The 18,052-nt window shown below is 41.2% G+C and overlaps 1 protein-coding gene across 10 annotated transcripts in view; it reads left to right on the top strand.

Annotated features, from left to right (window-relative positions):
- NT5C2 (5'-nucleotidase, cytosolic II) overlaps window positions 1-13,348 on the top strand; it is a 509,579-nt gene extending 496,231 nt beyond the window's left edge. For all 10 annotated transcript variants that reach the window (XM_078643682.1, XM_078643688.1, XM_078643683.1 and 7 more), the window contains one exon: window positions 9,543-13,348. In XM_078643682.1, coding sequence (XP_078499808.1) covers window positions 9,543-9,788 — 246 coding nt within the window. In that variant the 3' untranslated portion in view covers window positions 9,789-13,348. The remainder of the gene's footprint in view (window positions 1-9,542) is intronic.
- The last annotated feature ends 4,704 nt before the right edge of the window (window positions 13,349-18,052 follow it).

The following is an 18,052-nucleotide window of genomic DNA, read 5'->3' as shown; positions in this document are numbered from 1 at the left end:
CTTTTGGCTGAAAAGGATTGTCCACCTGAGATTGTTATGGAGTGCCCAAAGGGAGAAACTGTAATTTTACCAGCTTTTTCCAACCTCGTTTCAGTATCACTAAAACATTCATAGGCGCAGGAGTGGGCAGTAGCACTTGCACCAGCATTATATTGCAACAATGTAGGGTGAAATGCTGTGTCACCTCACCATGTAATCCCAGTAAAAACGACTCCAACTCCACAGAGACAGTACCCTATTAAACAAGAAGCGAAAAAACTAGACCGGGAGATCTTTGATCAACTTGAATACCAAGATGTAATAGAGAATTGCACCCCTTCAATTAATAAATCCCTTGTTTCCCGTAATGATACCCGACAATTTATACCGTCTAGTTTTAGACTACAGACATCTGAACACATGCACAAAGATATTTGCAGTACATAATGCACACAGTGCAGCATTAATGAATAACATTGTACAGAAAAAATACAAAATACTTGAAATTTCAAATGGCTTTTTCTGCCAACATATAGCGCCTGAAAGCAGATATTTGACAGCATTCTCAGCCCTAGGCTCTTGGCCTTAATTTTGTAGACTGCCCCAAGGGTATAGGAATAGCACCGGGTTTCTCTCAGCTAGGGTGACAGAGTTACTTAAAACTTTTGACGAGGAGACATTGTCCAATGTAGATATTTATCTGGCAGTTGATGATTTATTGGATCTGCACAGCACAGGTGGCAGAATTAAAAGCCCTATTACTGGCACTAATACAGACTGATCAGGAATTCCCCACATATATATTGTGCAATTCATTTTACTGTGTCCAGTTCTACAATGAATATCTTCACTACTGGGGTCAGAATGGGTTTAAAGACTCAAAAGGTTGCACAATAAAGCACAAAATGCTTTGGGAACAAGTGGTAGAGTTTTAAAAAGACTTGCCAGGAGCTCATGTGATACACACGCTGAGTCATCAACGTGATAACGTTCACGTTGAAAGGAATTCATTGGCTGATGAGGCCGTCAAGGCGACAGTACGAACTGCTGCCGTAGTTGCAATCACTCATTCTTGCACGAGAATAGACGGAGACATCATGGTAGCTATCATTGCTTCATGCAAAAACAGCTCAGCTGTACCAAAGAGCTTTAAACTCAAGTACTCCTACAAGTTAGATGCAAAAAATATTCTGTATGCTCAAATTCAAGGAGTCGGGGATAGAGTAAAACCAAACATTGATCGCAAATTAGGTTTTATTCTAGCTGCACACAAGGGTCTGGGTTCTGCACACGCAGGGATTACTGTGAACGTTTCTCTACTGAAGCAACGCTATTGGATGAAGAAAACAGACAAAAGCATTTGTTCTTTAGTGCAACATCTACCAACAGATGAAGGGTTACGCCGTAGCACATCTGGCACAAACACCATTACTAATATCAAACAGACCTCTGGCATGTGTCTATTTGGACTACCTCGTCCTCTTACAATCTGATTGGACTTAAAAGTACATCTTGGTGACAGTGAATTAATGTTCTAGATTCTTGTGTGTTTGGCCTCAACGCTCGGCTGATGCTCGAACTGTTATAAAAGATTTGCAAGTCTTCATAGGGACATATTCAGTTGGCACATTACATTCTGACCGTGGCCCCGCGTTTAGCTCTAGGGCTTACATGGAAGCCATGGGAAGTTTGGGTTTGCATTGCAGTACTCCTCTCCGTACCATCCCAAGGGAAATGCTGTTATGGAGAGGAAAAACCGGGACTTAAAGCAATCTATAAGGGGTCCAGAGGGCACACCTTACTAAGTCCTATTTGGGACGAGAATTTGGATACCTGACCTCAATCATGAAAGAACAGTGGCGGATGAAAAACCTTTTGACATCAATACAATTTTGGCTGTTTTACAGTGAATTCCAGACACTACAAAGCAACCTGAAAGTAAAACGCACTGCCACTGGGGAAGTAAAATCAGTAACGGCAGACCTGCTTGGATCCCAAAAGTCAGGCGATCTGGTCAGAGAAAAGATTGTGGACAAGAAAGAATTTGGCCATACTACAGAAAACCTGTACCTGTCCTGGCTGTCGAAGGAACAAGAACAGTACTTTTTCTGCCTCTTGCCGGCAATAAAGAAAAGAGATTTGTCTCCATTGATCTGATCAAACCACACTATGTGGCTGATCCTGAATAGCAGGCCATGTGGGCTCCTGAGTAGGCCCCGCTCTCCTCTCGCTACCATATAGGAAGTTCAGGCAGAAAGACTGATAACATTCAAAGAGTCTTCTATACATAGTAATGAAGTTACCAACAGTGAAATGAAACTCGTTCCTATTGAAATTGAACATCAAAACACAAATGAAACACAGATATCAATTCGGCCTACCACTGACATCTACATCAATATACCTCTATAGGAGACATCTGCCAGTTCAACCAAACCTGCTGAAGGTACCAAAGGATAGATCGATATGCATCTGGCTACTTCATTGATTCAAACACGTTTTCTCTGTATCCTAGTGAACATAAGTCACTGCCACATCTAGTTTCCCCCAAAAAACAACTTCTTGATTTCTACATTTTTCTGAAGAAGACATATCTAGTCTAACCTTGGCTACAGCTCTGGATAATAACTGGAATATTGTTCCTTCTATACTGAATAGGTTTGGTGACAGTCTTTTTCTTACTCGTGAATAGACACCAACTCCCAGAATGCTCTGCAGTATCACATGTGAACTTGTTACTGAAACCTCATACGTCATCTCATCGTGAACAAAGAGACCTGTCCTATGTGAACATTACAGCAGTTCCGGTTCCTGATGGAATAGTTTGGGACAGTGTTTCATATAATGTATTTGGTCCCACTGAACTTTTAAAAACACTACATATATTCAAAATGTCCTTAAATAATATCATCACCTCCACTACATACTCTGACAATTGGGATTTTGAAACTGTTACTGATATGTTGTCTGATTTAGAACTGTCTGCAGCATTACGAAAACTGAAATGTTTGAGGACTCGTCTGATTTTGATACCATGTACTGTTACCAACATTATGGTCATTATTTTGTGCATATAACAAGTGGACCACGTAATGTGGAGTTGGAGCTGGGAGGTAGAGATTCAAATGGCACATAGGTTCTCATTTTTTTGTAAAGAAGTGAACCCAGGCTACCGGTTCTCAATCCTTAAAGCCAAGGGTAAAAATGGGTACTTCAGCAATTTTTTGTTAAGACAGGCCATATTTGAGAAGGCTCTCCCTGATTCGGAACAGAAATATGTTGGATTCTCCTTGACAAAGCCTGACTTCTACCATGTTAAGGTGGAAAGTCGTTGGAGGCTCAAGCAGCTTATAAGTCCTTTTCAGGAGAAAGGAGCAGAGGCGTACCTAATGAACCCTGCATGACTAAAGATAATTTATCTAAATGGAGCATGGGTATTTGCCTCCGAAATCAAGGCCAAGGAATATCAGGATGGCTTGACCTGGGGGTGGGGTGGTTTAAGGGAGTTTACAAACGTTGCAAAGCTGAAATGCTGAGGTCTATATTGCTAAAGTGGAGGGCTTGTGCATTTTTAATTGTCTCTGCTATAAACACGATGGTATCTCTTAACAGGGATTTAGGGTGGTTTGGGCCACTGTCTGGCTTGTTGATGGCTCTTTAGATATGATTTTTTCATTTATCTATTTATTTTTTGTTTTGTTTTTGACTATTTGCTCTTTTTTCTCGCTCTTACTGCAAAGGGGTGTGGATGGTGTGGTATGCTGAAAGGGGAGTGGAGCACGCAGTCCATTTTACAGACCTGGCTGGATTGTCTGCTACATTGGGAGGCGCATGTGGGTGGTCTGGGGTGGAGGGGTTGTCTTAAAGGTGGCCATGTCAGGACAGGGTTTGGGGCCGGCTGGGGAGTTGCACTCAAGAAATGGAAATGTTAAGTAAGGATACAAGCATTGGGAAGTTAGGAATGGTTGGCTTTATGCAGGGGGCTGCTTTACGATAAAGTTGATTGGAAAGATGTACAAAATGGTGCAAGTAGGATATATATGGGTTTCTAAAATTAATTTCTGTGGGTAGAATGATTATTATAAAAAGAGGTGTGCAGCGGAAGGATTGAACTTTTATAGGGCCGTCATCTGTATGCAGGAAACTCGCATAGAAGGGTCAAAGACACATCTGTTGGAAACCCTTGGGTATTTGTTTCTGGCACACACTACAAAAGGGATCACCACAAAGGCCATTCTGGCTCGCAGAAAGGTGACTGAGGTCATTCGGAAACTCACAGACAAGTACGGCCATTGGGCCTTGGTGGAGTGACTGGATGGGGGATGTTGCTATCATGGTTTGCTCTATTTATGGGTCAAACCTGGATAATTCAGCAGTAATTAACGTTATTAATGTCAAACTTGCTTCCTGGGCTACTCAAGTGATAATCTGTGGAGATCTAAATATACGTATCGACAGTGATCCAAATGCTCTGCCCAGGGGTAGCTAGGAGGGTAGAAATCCCAGCATTTTTTGGGCAGTGCAAGTTTTTCAATCAAACCATGGATTGGTGAATGTGTGGAAGCAGCTGAGGGCCCCAGACCCGGGGAATTCAGTTTATTCAGCTCCCCATTAGAAGCATGTCAGACTTGATTATTTTGTAGCTTGAACTGGCTTCCTCAGACCCTGTCAGACCACAGCCCCATAGTGATTGAAAACTGTGCCTTGATAAAAAAAAGCTGCAGATCTGTTCATTCGTTAGGAGGCTGCTTTGAAACAGGAAGTATGTTGAACACATGACAAAATGGATCCCTGCCTTTATGGAGGTGAATAGAGGTAGTGCCTCTGCTAACGTTGTTTGGGATGCCCTGGAGGCTGGAATAAGAGGGGAGACCCTCAGCTTTAACTTGCATAGAGAGAAACTCAGGCTCGGAGGCGGACTGAGGAGCGAGGAGTTGAGCAACATAGAGGCCCAACTTATGCAATTTGTGATGGTTAATGGAGCATCAAAAAAAGTACTATCTAAAATCTCGGTGGTGAAGGCCAGGATTAATTACATCTAGGCTAGAAAGGCTGCTGAAAAATATCAGGCCTGCCGATCCAAGTGCTATGAGTACAATGAGAGGGTGGGCAAATTGCTGGCACTTCGAACGAAGCAAAAGATGTGTCCACAGCAACATCCAGGAAATTAAGGATAAACAGGGGCAAATGGCAACTCCCACTGAGGCGATACTGGGGTGTTTTAAGGAGTTTTAAAGGGAATTGTACCAATTGGAGACTACTTGTAAAGAAAACGAGATCCGTCAATATCTGCGACTTATTGTAGAAGGGCAGTTAGATTCAGACTAGAGGGCTGCTGTAGATGCTCCATTTGCACTTGAGGAAATAGAAAAAGCTTTGGGTACACTGGTAGCCGGAAAAGCAGTAGGTCCAGACAAATTTCTACTCAGATTTGATAAAGTGTTTCTTTTCAGAACTACGTGTTGATCTCAGTAAACTTTTAAGGAAGTGAATGGTGGGTCACAAGCTCCCCTTTCCTGGGTTTCTACTAATAATGTAGTGTTTAAGAAGAATGGGAATCCCTCAACTGAGCCAGGATCTTACAGGCCTAGTTCATTAATACACGGGGATGCGAAATTCTATGTTAAGATCTTGGCTTCCAGATTGAACAAGGTGATCGACAAACTGCTAGCCCCGTGGCAACATAGGTTTATCCCTAGAAGAAGGACTGCCGATCACACTAGATGGGTAATTACACTATTTGACAAGGCTGGACCTACAGGTGATGCCATGTTCCTGCTATTACTTGACACTGAAAAGGCTTTTGATCTGGTGGCATAGGATTACCTGTGGGCTGTACTAAGATGGAATACGTTTGTCCCTGCCTTTATAAGAGCGGCACAAGCACTGTATAGAAATCCAGTAGCCAGACTGCAAATAGAGGGGATGTAATCAGAGGCTTTCTCTATAATGAGAGGATAAAGGCAGGGGTGCCCTTACTTGCCCCTACCTTTCACCCCCAACAATCAACCCATTAATTAGGAATCTTGTTGAAAATGAGCTAATTGTTACGTTGGTTGCACATGGTCTTAGTATCTGCCTACACAGATGATATTGCAGTGGTCACATCTGAACCTGCAATAGTATTAAGGTTTTCAGAGGGCAAAGCAGCAAGGTTGAGCAAAGTTTGTGAGATTGTGGCTAATGAGTGGGTACAGTTCTTGGAAAAATACAGAACAGAGCAGGCTGTATACTTGGGAGCAGATAGTAGAATCAAATATGGCACCAGTGCTGCAGAATACATAGAGGAACTCTCAACTGATGAATAATTTACATATCTCAATAGTGGATCGATATATTGTAATCAGGGTGCTTTTTCTTTCTACACAGGGTTTTTCAGGGCCATCCCTTTGGATTTTGAAAGTTGCTGGTTCAAGCTGCGGAGGCAGTTGTATATGGTCATATGCTAGAGCCAGAAAGGCCCTCAATTACTTAATGCTAACTAGGGCATGGCAGGTGGGAAACACCTAATTTTAGGTTTTATTACAGGGCATTCCCCCTGCAATATAAGAAGACTTTAAATATAGGAAAGCAGTCGGGTGATCAACTGGGAAGAACCTTACCCCTTTTAAACAACCTTTTGATGGGAGAAGAGGCAAATGTATGTGTTTTTAAGAGCAGTGGAACCTAGCTACTTTAAAAAGGTTACATTTAAAGCAATACAATCTGCATTAATGATCTGGTCTCAGGTTAAGCGTAAATTGGGGATTGGGCGAAATACTACACTTTCCTGTGGAGAGCACAGGTTCTTCTAGCCATCTTTCATGATAACTATTGCAGCAAATGGGAACGATGTGGAATAGGAAATGTTTAGACTTTTTTCATCTTAATCAATTGAAATATTTTTGAAGATTTTTTTAAGCTTCTCCACGTTAGAGATTTGTTGTTAAAATGCCCCAGAGGAATAGCATCGGGGGAGACAATTCCAGTGATAGAGCAGCTCGGCAAATTAGCAGAATGTAGGATTAGTCAGATTTACCAATACTTAATGGAGCTTATGCAGGACGATTTGGCAAAAATTTCAGACAACTGGAGTCAGCAGCAAGGCATCAACTAAGCACGATTTTATGATTCATTGGAAATAGGCCAGTTGGTATCTGCATGGCTACAGGCTCAACAGTATAAGACTCATTTAAACCTTTACTATACCCCTGCAAAAATAGCTAGCTGGGGTAGAGGGGTTGGTACACTTGACCATGATGCAGTAGCCAAAATGCAGATCTGGCCCATATATTTAGCATGAACCTTTTAGAAGTGCTTGGTGGATTGACTGGCAGACATACAGCTTTACGTATTGTGAATTCACATTCTGATCAGTCAAACTAACTTTCAGCTTCAGTAACCTCAGAAGTGCTGCATCAGGTTTTTGTGTTCAGCATGCCTGTTTTTGTTTAGTGTTTTATGGCCTGGCTTGGAAGCTGTTTATGCTCTCTGCTGTGGGACTGGTGACTTTAGCAGCCGCAAAATACATGATGCCGAGTCTGAAGAGGAACATCCTTGATAATTAGCTGTCACAGTAGGCTCATGTAAAACTTTTGAAAGTTTGTTCTTTTAATGGCTATTTCCTTACCACTCTTCATCGGGGTTTATTGCATTAAATGATGATGTTTTTCTTTCACCCATTCAAATGTAATTGGGATAAGCACTTGCCCTGGTTTGGCTCTGACAGTCTCTTTCGCCTCCTCTGCCTTATCAAAAGGAATCACTTCCACTATGTGGATCTTCGGTGTACTGCCACCGAGTTTGGTCAAATGAAGTTTGAAAGATGCCAGGTATGCAGCATCATGTTCTTGTTTGCTTTGAATTAAGTATGGTGAATCTGCACTTTATAGGTAAGAAAAAGGTAAAAACAGAAAAATCGGATAAATGTTGTCAATGCACACCACTTAACAACACTACATGCTATTTTACACATTTATACATACATTTTTGTCTACCTTTATGCACTAAAGGTGCTTCATTGCACAAGTCACTGTATTCGATGCACGACTGAGCGAGTGAAAACACAAGCACTAGTATAGAGTGCTCAAACACATAGAAAAAAGTAGCTCCTAAAATGGAAGCAGTGGATGGACACAAGTACTTGGTCCATGCTCTGGGGAAGGGTTAAACACAAGAAGAGGCATGATGCATGCATGCCATGGATAAATGGGGGCAAAGGATATGAGCGCTTCAATGAAGGCAGCAAATGGTAAACCTATGGGTGGGCTGAAGACCACAGATTGAACACAACACGTCTCTTTGAGACCGTGCATGCGCTGTCTAGACGATACCTAAAAAGCACAGTTTCTCTGTTACCGTGCTGGAAAAATGAATACCAATACATAGTAGTGTACCATTCAGCCTCAGATATGCACCAATAACTTTTTCTAGGCAGTTCCCAGATTTAGGCCTTGAGCAGCTCCTTTATATGGAGCACCCTAGATATTACCAACATGCTGAATCTACTCACCTCAAATGTGTGGTTTCCTAGCAGAGTTTTTCAGCATAGGGTTAGCAATCCTATGTTTAAAAACTCTGCTAGTAATCCAGGGTGCTCTGTGGATAAATGCGTTACTGTAAAAATGGCGAAAGGCTTTGTAGCACGCAGTGGATGGCGCTGTGCTAATCTTATGCTTATAAACTCTGCTAGAAAAGCATTTGAAGTGAGCAGATTCAGGATAGGGTGGTGTTGTAGGGTGCTCCATATAAAGGAGCTGCTCAAGGCCTAAATCTGGGCTCTACCCAGAGAATGTTTGTGGTACATATTTGAATCTGAATGGTACTACTATGTATTGGTATTGAGTTTTTTCAATGAGGTAACAGAGAAACTTTGTGCTTTTTTGGTCTCTGCTAGACATGCATGCACTGTCTCGAAGAGACGTGTTGTGTTCAATCTAAACTTGGAAACTACCCAGAGTTCCTTATATAACTAGGAATTCAAGTAAGTAACATTTCCTTTCTCGACTCATAAAAATAATTAGGAATTATCAGCGTTTGTAAATTTTAGAGCAAATAGAAGTGAAGTTTACCATAAAAATGCATAGAAATGGACTTTAGTTTTGATATAATTAATAGTGAATTATCTTGAGATGGACCTCAGTCATGAAGTACGTGATCCTTAGCACTTATCATGTCGGTCCACCTTATTGTTTTACTTGGGTTTGACATTGGGATTTTAAGTCAGTAGAAGACAGAATTCAAAACTTCAGTGCCTTAAATTAGGTATGTCTGAGTCTGTAAATAGATAATTATCCAGTATGCCTTAAAGGATGAATAGTTAAAGCACTTGACTGAGTCCGCTTCCTGCTATACAAACAGATGATGTGAAAAAGAACATTTGAAGCAAGAAACAAGGTGACTTGTAGGGCTTCTGAAAGGCAAACTAATACATGTCTAGAAGTGATCGAAAAAGATATTGAAGCCATCTATGTGTGTCCCTTTTTAGATACAAGAAAGCCTATTCCATTCCCATACTTTGCAATTTATGTTTGTCGTGGTTAGAAAGTGAAACATTTGTGTAATAGTGGGTATGTTTTTTGCAGATGCCACATGAATCAACAGTGGAGCACATTCATGTTGACATCAATGAAAAGGAATCGCCTTTAGCAACACGCAACCGTAACTCTGTGGATTTCAAAGATTCTGATTATAAACGCCACCACCTGACCCGGTCTGTCAGTGAGATCAAACCACCCAACCTCTTTCCTTTGGCGCCACAAGAGATCACACACTGCCACGATGAGGATGATGATGAGGAGGAAGAAGAAGAAGAAGAAGAGGAAGAATAGATTTGAAAACTGTAAAGCTTCCTGGATGAAATGAACAGAAATTGGAGTGTCCTATTTAAGTGGATTGCTTTGGGATGCTGAAATTTTCAAAGGCACATTTTGAAACTCCTAAAAACCCATTAATGTCTATGTTTTTAAGTTCTCTTTCGCAAGCAGTTCATATTGTAACACAAATGCACAATTTGCATTGGAAAACATTTTAAAAGATTGATCATTTCATCTGGAATGCTTGTACAGGTATCCATTATATATAATTCCATGAGGGCATGCAAAAGATTGCATGTTTTTTTCTTCTTTTAATCAGTGCATTTCAATTTATTGATTTGAACTGAGTCTTGTGAGTATACTAGAATTTTATCTTTGGACATTTAGGTATGATAGATTTGATAATTGTTCTAAACAAAAGGTAAACAGACAATATTGTTAAAAATGTTAGATTTTTCAGTTTTAGCCATTACCATTTAAACAGTTTTTTTAATTATAACAAAAATTACACAACTACAGATGCTCCAAGGTCAACATGAAAAACCAGGTTGTTGAGGGCTTATTTTTCACAAGCTTGCTAAAGCACAAAATATTTGTAATGTAGCAAAGCAAAAGTAATCGTTTACAAATAGGTTCAGTGATTAAAACTTTTTTCGTCATTTTGATTCGTTTTAGTGAAGTATAAGTTTCAACAGACCACATATGAATCCCAAAGATTGAGTTCAAAATGCTCTGAAAAGAAACTTTTTTGTTTAGTGTTCAACGATTGCTGTAAGTTCAGAAACTTCTAATATTTTGTAATACGTTCCATGAAGATCATTAGAAACCGATGTAAGTGATGCTGTATTACACAATGTAAATAATTTGGCCCTGTCTATTTAGCTTAGCTGCTGGTTCTCAAGGACATATGTGAAACAAGCAAGCCAACACTCATTTTTGTTGGATCATGGGTAGGTGACTGTTATCAGGACACGGTCAGTTCTCTTTCAAGTTCACCTGTGCCATTTGAATCTTCATCTGTCAGTATGCTGCAAGGTGCACTTTACATTTTATGCACTCTTTCTTGTTCTTATGCTAAGAGAACTCTTCTTTGGTAGCATGTCAATCTCAGACTTAAAACAGAAGGGACAAAGAACACAAATTCTGACTGCAGAATGGTGGTGCAAAATTAGGTTGGTTTAGGTTCTCCAGAGCGAGAATGGTAACATGAGTGACTAGTGGTATTGGTATTAACATACCAAGAACACCTGCAGGTAGTACAACAAAATGCAATAGAATGCTAATAAATATTCTCAATTCAGCTAATACAATAACAAAACTGTTGGTGGTTGGCTATTTCCATTACTATTAAATAGACACAAATTCCATTGAACTTGTGGTAATAGATCTGTGTAGGAAATGTGACAAAAGAATGTGAAAAGTTCTCTGATATCCATATTATACTGTATATTACACATAATACTTCACTGGTAAAATGGTTATTGACACAATAATTAACTTTGTAAGCAACCAGTAGCATACATGTGTTGTTAGAAATTCTTTCTAACAGTTTCTTCATTTTCTATGCAGGTTCCATTCTTGTAGTAGCCACACTAGCTTCAGTTCCGAAGAGAGAACACAAAGATTATGTATATTTACTCCTCAACATATTCAAAGAGAATGTGTTGCAGTTAGGAGACATAAGTGGGTATTTACATCTGTTATTTATATTTTTAATGCATCACATATTTTTTATGCCTCCTTTGACACTGTTTATACACATTCTCACATACCTTTTGGACGCAGTAGAAACAACACCAGTAGATTGAGAGGATTTTAATGCTTTATGGAGGCAGATCTTTAGGAGCAGTCCCTAATGAAATGGAATATTCAAACTATAAGTGAAGGAGCATAATTATTTTACTCTCAATTAGATCTGTCTTAAGTAAGTCCAGCATGGACCAGTGTTGTACGCCTCTGCATGGCACAGCAAGCACTGAATTTCCCTAAGTGGAACAACTTTTTTTAAAAAAAATTGAGATTATGAAGTAAGGGACCACCATGCTGGTCTCCAAAGTTTGCATCTAAAAATTTTACTTTGTATAACTGAGTTGTTCTTATCTATCTGATTGTTTATGCTGTACAGTCGCTGTTGAGATACTTAACATGACAGTCATGCCGTACTTAGTATGCATGTACCCAAACCTTAACTAAGTCTTGTGTTTTGCAGAGAAGTACTATTTTCAGTTGCAATAGTCATTACTTCTGTACACTTTCTTAGGTGAAGTGTACTGTGATATACTACAAATAGTGGCACTCTGCCACTATTTTTTTTTAACTAACGAAAATACAAAATTGCATGATTTCAAGAGTTCATTGATATATTTTTTAACCTCCGTGGATGATCAAAATACATGAAAATCCATGGTTTAAAAAATGTACCCAGATAGGATTACCCCACCAGTGCACAGTGCTTGTGTTCTCCCTTAACTTTAGTTTTTTTGTAAAGCCAATTGTGTTATACTTTTCACCACCAGCTGCCTCGACTGTTTACCCATTTATTAGAAGAAATGTCTTGAATTGCCGTTCAAGATGGGAAAACAGATAGTGTATTTTCAGTTTCATGTTTGCCAACAATCAGTATTTCATGTTAATGAGTTTGTTCTAATTACAAGTACATTGTGAAAATAATTATGCAACACTGCCGCAACTGGTATCCCAAAAAAAGCAGCAAGATATAATTCTGTTTCTGTAGGAAATCCCACATTCCTGCAATTGATAGAAGCTAAATAATCTCTTTAATGTTTTACTTGTTTATTTGATTTTAGCTACACAACACAAGCGTTACTTCTGGTGCTTATGTCTTTAAACTGCATTGTGTCTGAATGCATGTTGAAATTGTTACATTGGTTTCAGAGGTTACTTTTATTATGTATATACTGTGATCGTAGCTTCCTGTAGAAATAGATTTTTACAGAGTCCAGCTACTTCAAATGTAAATAACACCATGTAACCTAAACCTGTATGACTGTGCCAGTATTTGTTAAAATATTGGTTACTAACAAAATGTTTTCTACGAGAATAGTAAACTCATTTAAATGTTGCTTCTTAATTTCTTTCAGCCCAGCGCATGGGAACGCGTAATGTGCCCTAAAATAAACTTGGTTTGAAAGAAAAATGGAGGCTAATGCATATAACTCATTTGAGACAGAAAGCCGGATCTCCTTTGTTAGATGTTATGCTGAGAAACTTGTAATAGTACAGAAAGCACATTTCTCAGCTTTAAACAGCACACAATTGAAGAATGGAATAGGGTTTGCGGATCTGCTGGTATTCTTTGAGTTGAGCCTTATCCATTGTTTTGTGGTGTTTAAAAAAGTACAGCGGGACTCTTTATAGTATTAATTTGGCACAAAAATAGCTTATTGTTAATTTAGTGAACATCTGTAGTGAGAAGATTCATCCCTCGAGTTATTTTTTACCTTTGCTGTAGTTGATTTTAACAGTTCAGTGCTTTATGTTGACGTTTTATTGCATTGATACTAGTTTAGGAACCTCTGTTTCAGTACATCAAATAAATGCATTCTAAAAAAGAATATTGAATCCATCGTATTTTTATGTTAAGATTGCTCAGTCTTGAGTTAGTGAAAACATTTGTGTTTATGAACCTTTACAGTGACCTGTCTATTCAGTTGTCCAGCCCATTTCAGAGCTCAACTTCTGTCAGTCACAAGCCCTACTCTAAAATGCATAGATTTTTGCGAATAACTACAGAAATCTAGAATAGGAAAACTGATCAGATACAGTCACAGGGCAGTATTGTAAGGGGGAATGCAGGGAAGAGAGGAACGAAATAGGTTCAGAGCCAGGATGAGTACCTTTGACAAATGTGTGACTAAAAAGTCCAACCAACTCTTTAACTCCATGAACAGGGCACAAGTCGGGAGTACATGCGGGTGAACGGCGTCCACCCACTATTTTCACAGGGTGGACGCCGTCCTCCCTGCCAAGAAGTTGGGCCCCACTGAAAGTTTATAAATAAATATGCTGATTTTGTCCCGCTGTAATTTGCAAACACCAGGACACATTCAGCAGCGCCTGCATTTTGGTTCCCTGCTTTGGATCCACAGCAACGTGCAGGTGGCTTTGTTAGTTCAGACTCCTGCTGGGCCCATAACAAAGGCCGAATCTGAGGGGTCATCAGGCCTCCTTTTGTTGGAGTCTCCTGGCTTGGAGCAGTAAAGAGCTTTACTCCTAGAAGCAAATGCGGCAGAGGGGAAACAAAGGCTCACACCTTGTTAGCACATCACACACTTAAAAGAGACCGCTTTTCATTTTGTTCAGTCCCTGTTAAGGAGATATGCATGCACTGTAAGAATGTCAGATGTGTTGGTGATTCCCTGCAGTTAGTTACACAAAATAAATGTAATTTAAATAGTGCTTTCTACCCGTGAGGAGGTGTTGAAATAATTTAAGTACCACTATTTTTTCTTTTAAAGCACTATGGGTAGAGGAAGTTTTGAGCTGACAAAAGGCAACACTGTTTTATGCGCAATTTACAAAAGTGTGAATCTTCTGCCTAAATCAGGAGGGTTTCCCTATATACTCGAAATATGCTCCAGTGTACTCATGATAGACGTGTCAAACATATATGTGAGTGCTTCAGATCTGATGTCACTTCTTATGATGCCTCTTCTTGTGATGCCACTTCCTGTGATGTCACGTGCCCTTGATGTCACGTGCCCTTGATGTCACGTGCCCTTGATGTCACGTGCCCTTGATGTCACATGCCCTTGATGTCACATGCCCTTGATGTCACATGCCCTTGATATCACGTGCCCTTGATGTCACGTGCCCTTGATGTCACGTGCCCTTGATGTCACATGCCCTTGATGTCACATGCCCTTGATATCACATGCCCTTGATGTCACATGCCCTTAATTTCACGCGCCCTTGATGTCATGCGCCAAGATGCCACTTGCATTCTGATTAATTAGGTCAATCACCCCACTTCTTTTTTTTAGGGATTGTGCCCTGCCCATGGAGCAATGAAGGGAGTGTTTAATAGAAACACAAAAACTTGACCAAGTGGGTCTGTATGTTTGAAGCACATGATTCTGATGAATGGTTCCTTCCACTTTTTATTGTGAACAAAGAGCAGTGAGCAGTTGATTAGGATCCTCATGAGGTCCTCAAGAAAGCCAGTTAGCCTGAGAGGCATTGGTGTGAAGGCTGAAACATGTTGACCTAGTGATACGGAGCATACTAGCTTCCTCATTGAGTGTCCCCACCTATATTTTTTTCCTTGTCGGGGTGCCTCTAACAATAAAATTCTTGGGATGCCTTAGGCAATTTTAATTTTAAGACCCCTTTAATACACAAAGAGCGCCCTTGATTTGCAAGGTCGAGCCCGGCCAGATATACTAGATATCTGTATAAGGACTCAATGATGAAGCATGCCACTGGTAGTTCCACTGTGTAAAAGCCCTTTAACCCCTTCAGTGCTAATGACAAGGGTAACTCGTCATGGAGTTTCCATTGATTTCAATGGAAAGTCAATGGAAGTGCATCATGTGCCTTAGCAGCCAAGTGGTTAAATACCGTAAGGGATTCCAAGTGAGGTAAAGAAGAGGGATAGACAGAATATAAGAGGGGTCCCCTCACTTTGTATTCTGAGTATCCGGTTCTGGGAGGCCAAGCAAACCTCGATATTACTTCTCAACCCCACGCCCCCCTTTGTTAGTATATGATGGAAAAAAGTAAAACATATGGTGTGGAAACAATACTTTGATGAAGAATGACAGCTTACTATGACCAAATAAATAATTTCAACGTGGTTATTAGACAGTCCTGATATTTGTGCAAAAATTGTAACGCAGAATCATCATCCCACATACTATGTGTAAATGTTTTACTTCTGCGGTAAATGGAAGTGAATTGCTGTCTGAATTTGGATTTTTTTTATTTACGAATCGCTACAAGATTACCATCGCACTCAGCTTATTTGTCATGGACTATTTAGAGATGGGTGGGTAGTGCAGTTAGCTAATTGACTGTTATCCGCTAATCATAATCGATCTTTACATTGAACCCTTCTGATTGGTAGACAGCCCATGCTTCCCTGCAATGTTTTACCATGTTCAGAGAATTAATCCACCCTTTTTTCAAGTCTACTAGTGAAATATATGTAGGCGTTTCTGTTTTTTAGCCCACTATCAGCTCCACAGCACTGGTAAACTAAAAAGAAAGATTTTTTTTTATTTTTTTTTAAAACCTTTATTAATGCATCAAAAGTATTACAAGCGCAGGCCTACAACCACAGGGGCCAACCGCAAAATCAGCAAATCAAGATCGAACACATTTCGACGTCCCTGGCGATAGCTACGATACAGTAACAGCATATGGTAAAATATGCCGCAGAGCGAGGATATATCAAGGTTTCGTTTTTCTTTTACAGTAGTGGCAGTACTAAAAGAGGCGTCACACCACACAATAAAAGGCAATAAGAGATGAGGGGATGTATCCCGCACCACGGTCAAGGACAGGTAACAAACAATACAGCCATTAGTCACACAACGCCCGCCTGAGGCAGACAAAGAGTAAAGGATAATCAATTAGCTAGCGGTTTAGTGCGAGTAACATCCAAATCCCACCCTTAAGAGACAGCAAGGTAAGAACTGGTATAGACGTCCAAAATAGTGAGAAGGAAAAAGAGGAGAAACAGCCAACCCTACCGAAGAAGAAAGAGAGAAAGGGACCATAGAACAAAACAAACTAAAATAACAAACCCCCCCCCCAACACCCGCCACCCTGCACCCCTGTAATGGCTACGGCCTACCCCACTAACAGCGTGCCTGTCGCCCCGGAACTTGCCCTAAAGAAAGGAAAAGAAAGCGGAGGAGGAAATACAGACACACTCCCGGTCTCCTGTACCCCCCGCCGTTAGCGACCACCCCAAGACTTACTGTCCACTGTTAGAGCAAATATTAATCCCCAACATGGGGAGGACATCAATAAAACCACCCGACTCCCGTTACGATATAAGGTACAATCCCGGCATAGATCACCCAACCTAGCAAACCCCAAAAATCAAAGTCAATCCTGACCCGTACGGTTCTTCACGAAATCCCTTGTCACCCAAGCCACAGCAGTCACAAGGAAATCGAAGCGTCCATTACAGTTCAAGTCAATGGAATCGGATCGAAGACAGGATACAAAATGGCGACATCCACAAATCCGGCAAGGAAAGATGAAGAAGAAAAACAAATCTCTCCGATAGTCACTGACAAACTGTTTGAGGCGATCAAAACCTGTAGCAATGGTGTTTCGCCGAGCAGGAATCGAGTAGGGAAAACTGAAGATGATGTTAGGTGCGCCATCCACAAGTCCAGAGTCATACAAGTGGGCTAAATCAGGCTTCCGTTCAGGGACCTCAAAACGGTAGACCGAATACTCCACAGGGACCACAGAATGTCGATAGGATGCCAAAACATCGTCGTCCGGTCTCAAACAGACGTTATCTAGCGTTACACACATCTGGTCGTACAGGACGGTGAATTGGGAGTGGAGCGCTCCGATAGCGGTCATTACAGACCTCAATGATGGTGTGCCGTCTGTCCCCTCCATCTCCCCCCGCAAAGAGACGGAGCAGGACTCGAGCCCCGGTATCTCCCCCGAGGCTCTAGGCGCACACGAAGCCGATGTCAACAGTGGGCGCTCACACAACCAGAAGGATCGACACCTTCGCCACCCGTGGGGGCCAGCCCGTCAACCCCGTCTCCGCAGCCGGGTCTCCGGGCGTCGGACCCCCGTCCTCGGCTAACGATGTAGACTCGCGTCACTGTACCATGACCGTAGCGTAAGCCAGGCTACTGGGTTGCCGGTCTAAAATGCAAGGAAGGCTCCAAGTTCGGAGGACCGGACACAACCCTAATCCCACAGCCGATGTTGATCGGTTCCAACCCGGATGGGCTAGAAATCGAGGCCCCGGCGGCAGCCCTGAAGTAGGCCCATAATAGAGCTCGACATAACTCCGTCACCCTGTAAGTTAGAGAGTCCGGGATTGCACCACAGGAGTTAGAAGCACTTCATGCGCACGGGAGTCCGGCGTAAGAACAGGATAGACGACAGGATGTGCGAGCTGCCGGCGGAGGTCGGCGGAGCCGGGAGCTTATGCGGCCATCTTGGTTCGTAGCGTAGCTCCTCAAAAAAACATTTTTTATTTTTTTTTAGTTTCACTTGTCCCTACAGATTACATGCTCAACGTGTATCAGTTTTAGGAATAAAATCCTTGGGACACT

This window comes from Lissotriton helveticus, chromosome 5_1, assembly GCF_964261635.1.
Source record: "Lissotriton helveticus chromosome 5_1, aLisHel1.1, whole genome shotgun sequence".
NCBI lineage: Eukaryota > Metazoa > Chordata > Amphibia > Caudata > Salamandridae > Lissotriton > Lissotriton helveticus.
The sequence above is the reverse complement of the archived record's forward strand: the minus strand, read 5'-3'. Positions and strand labels throughout refer to the sequence as shown.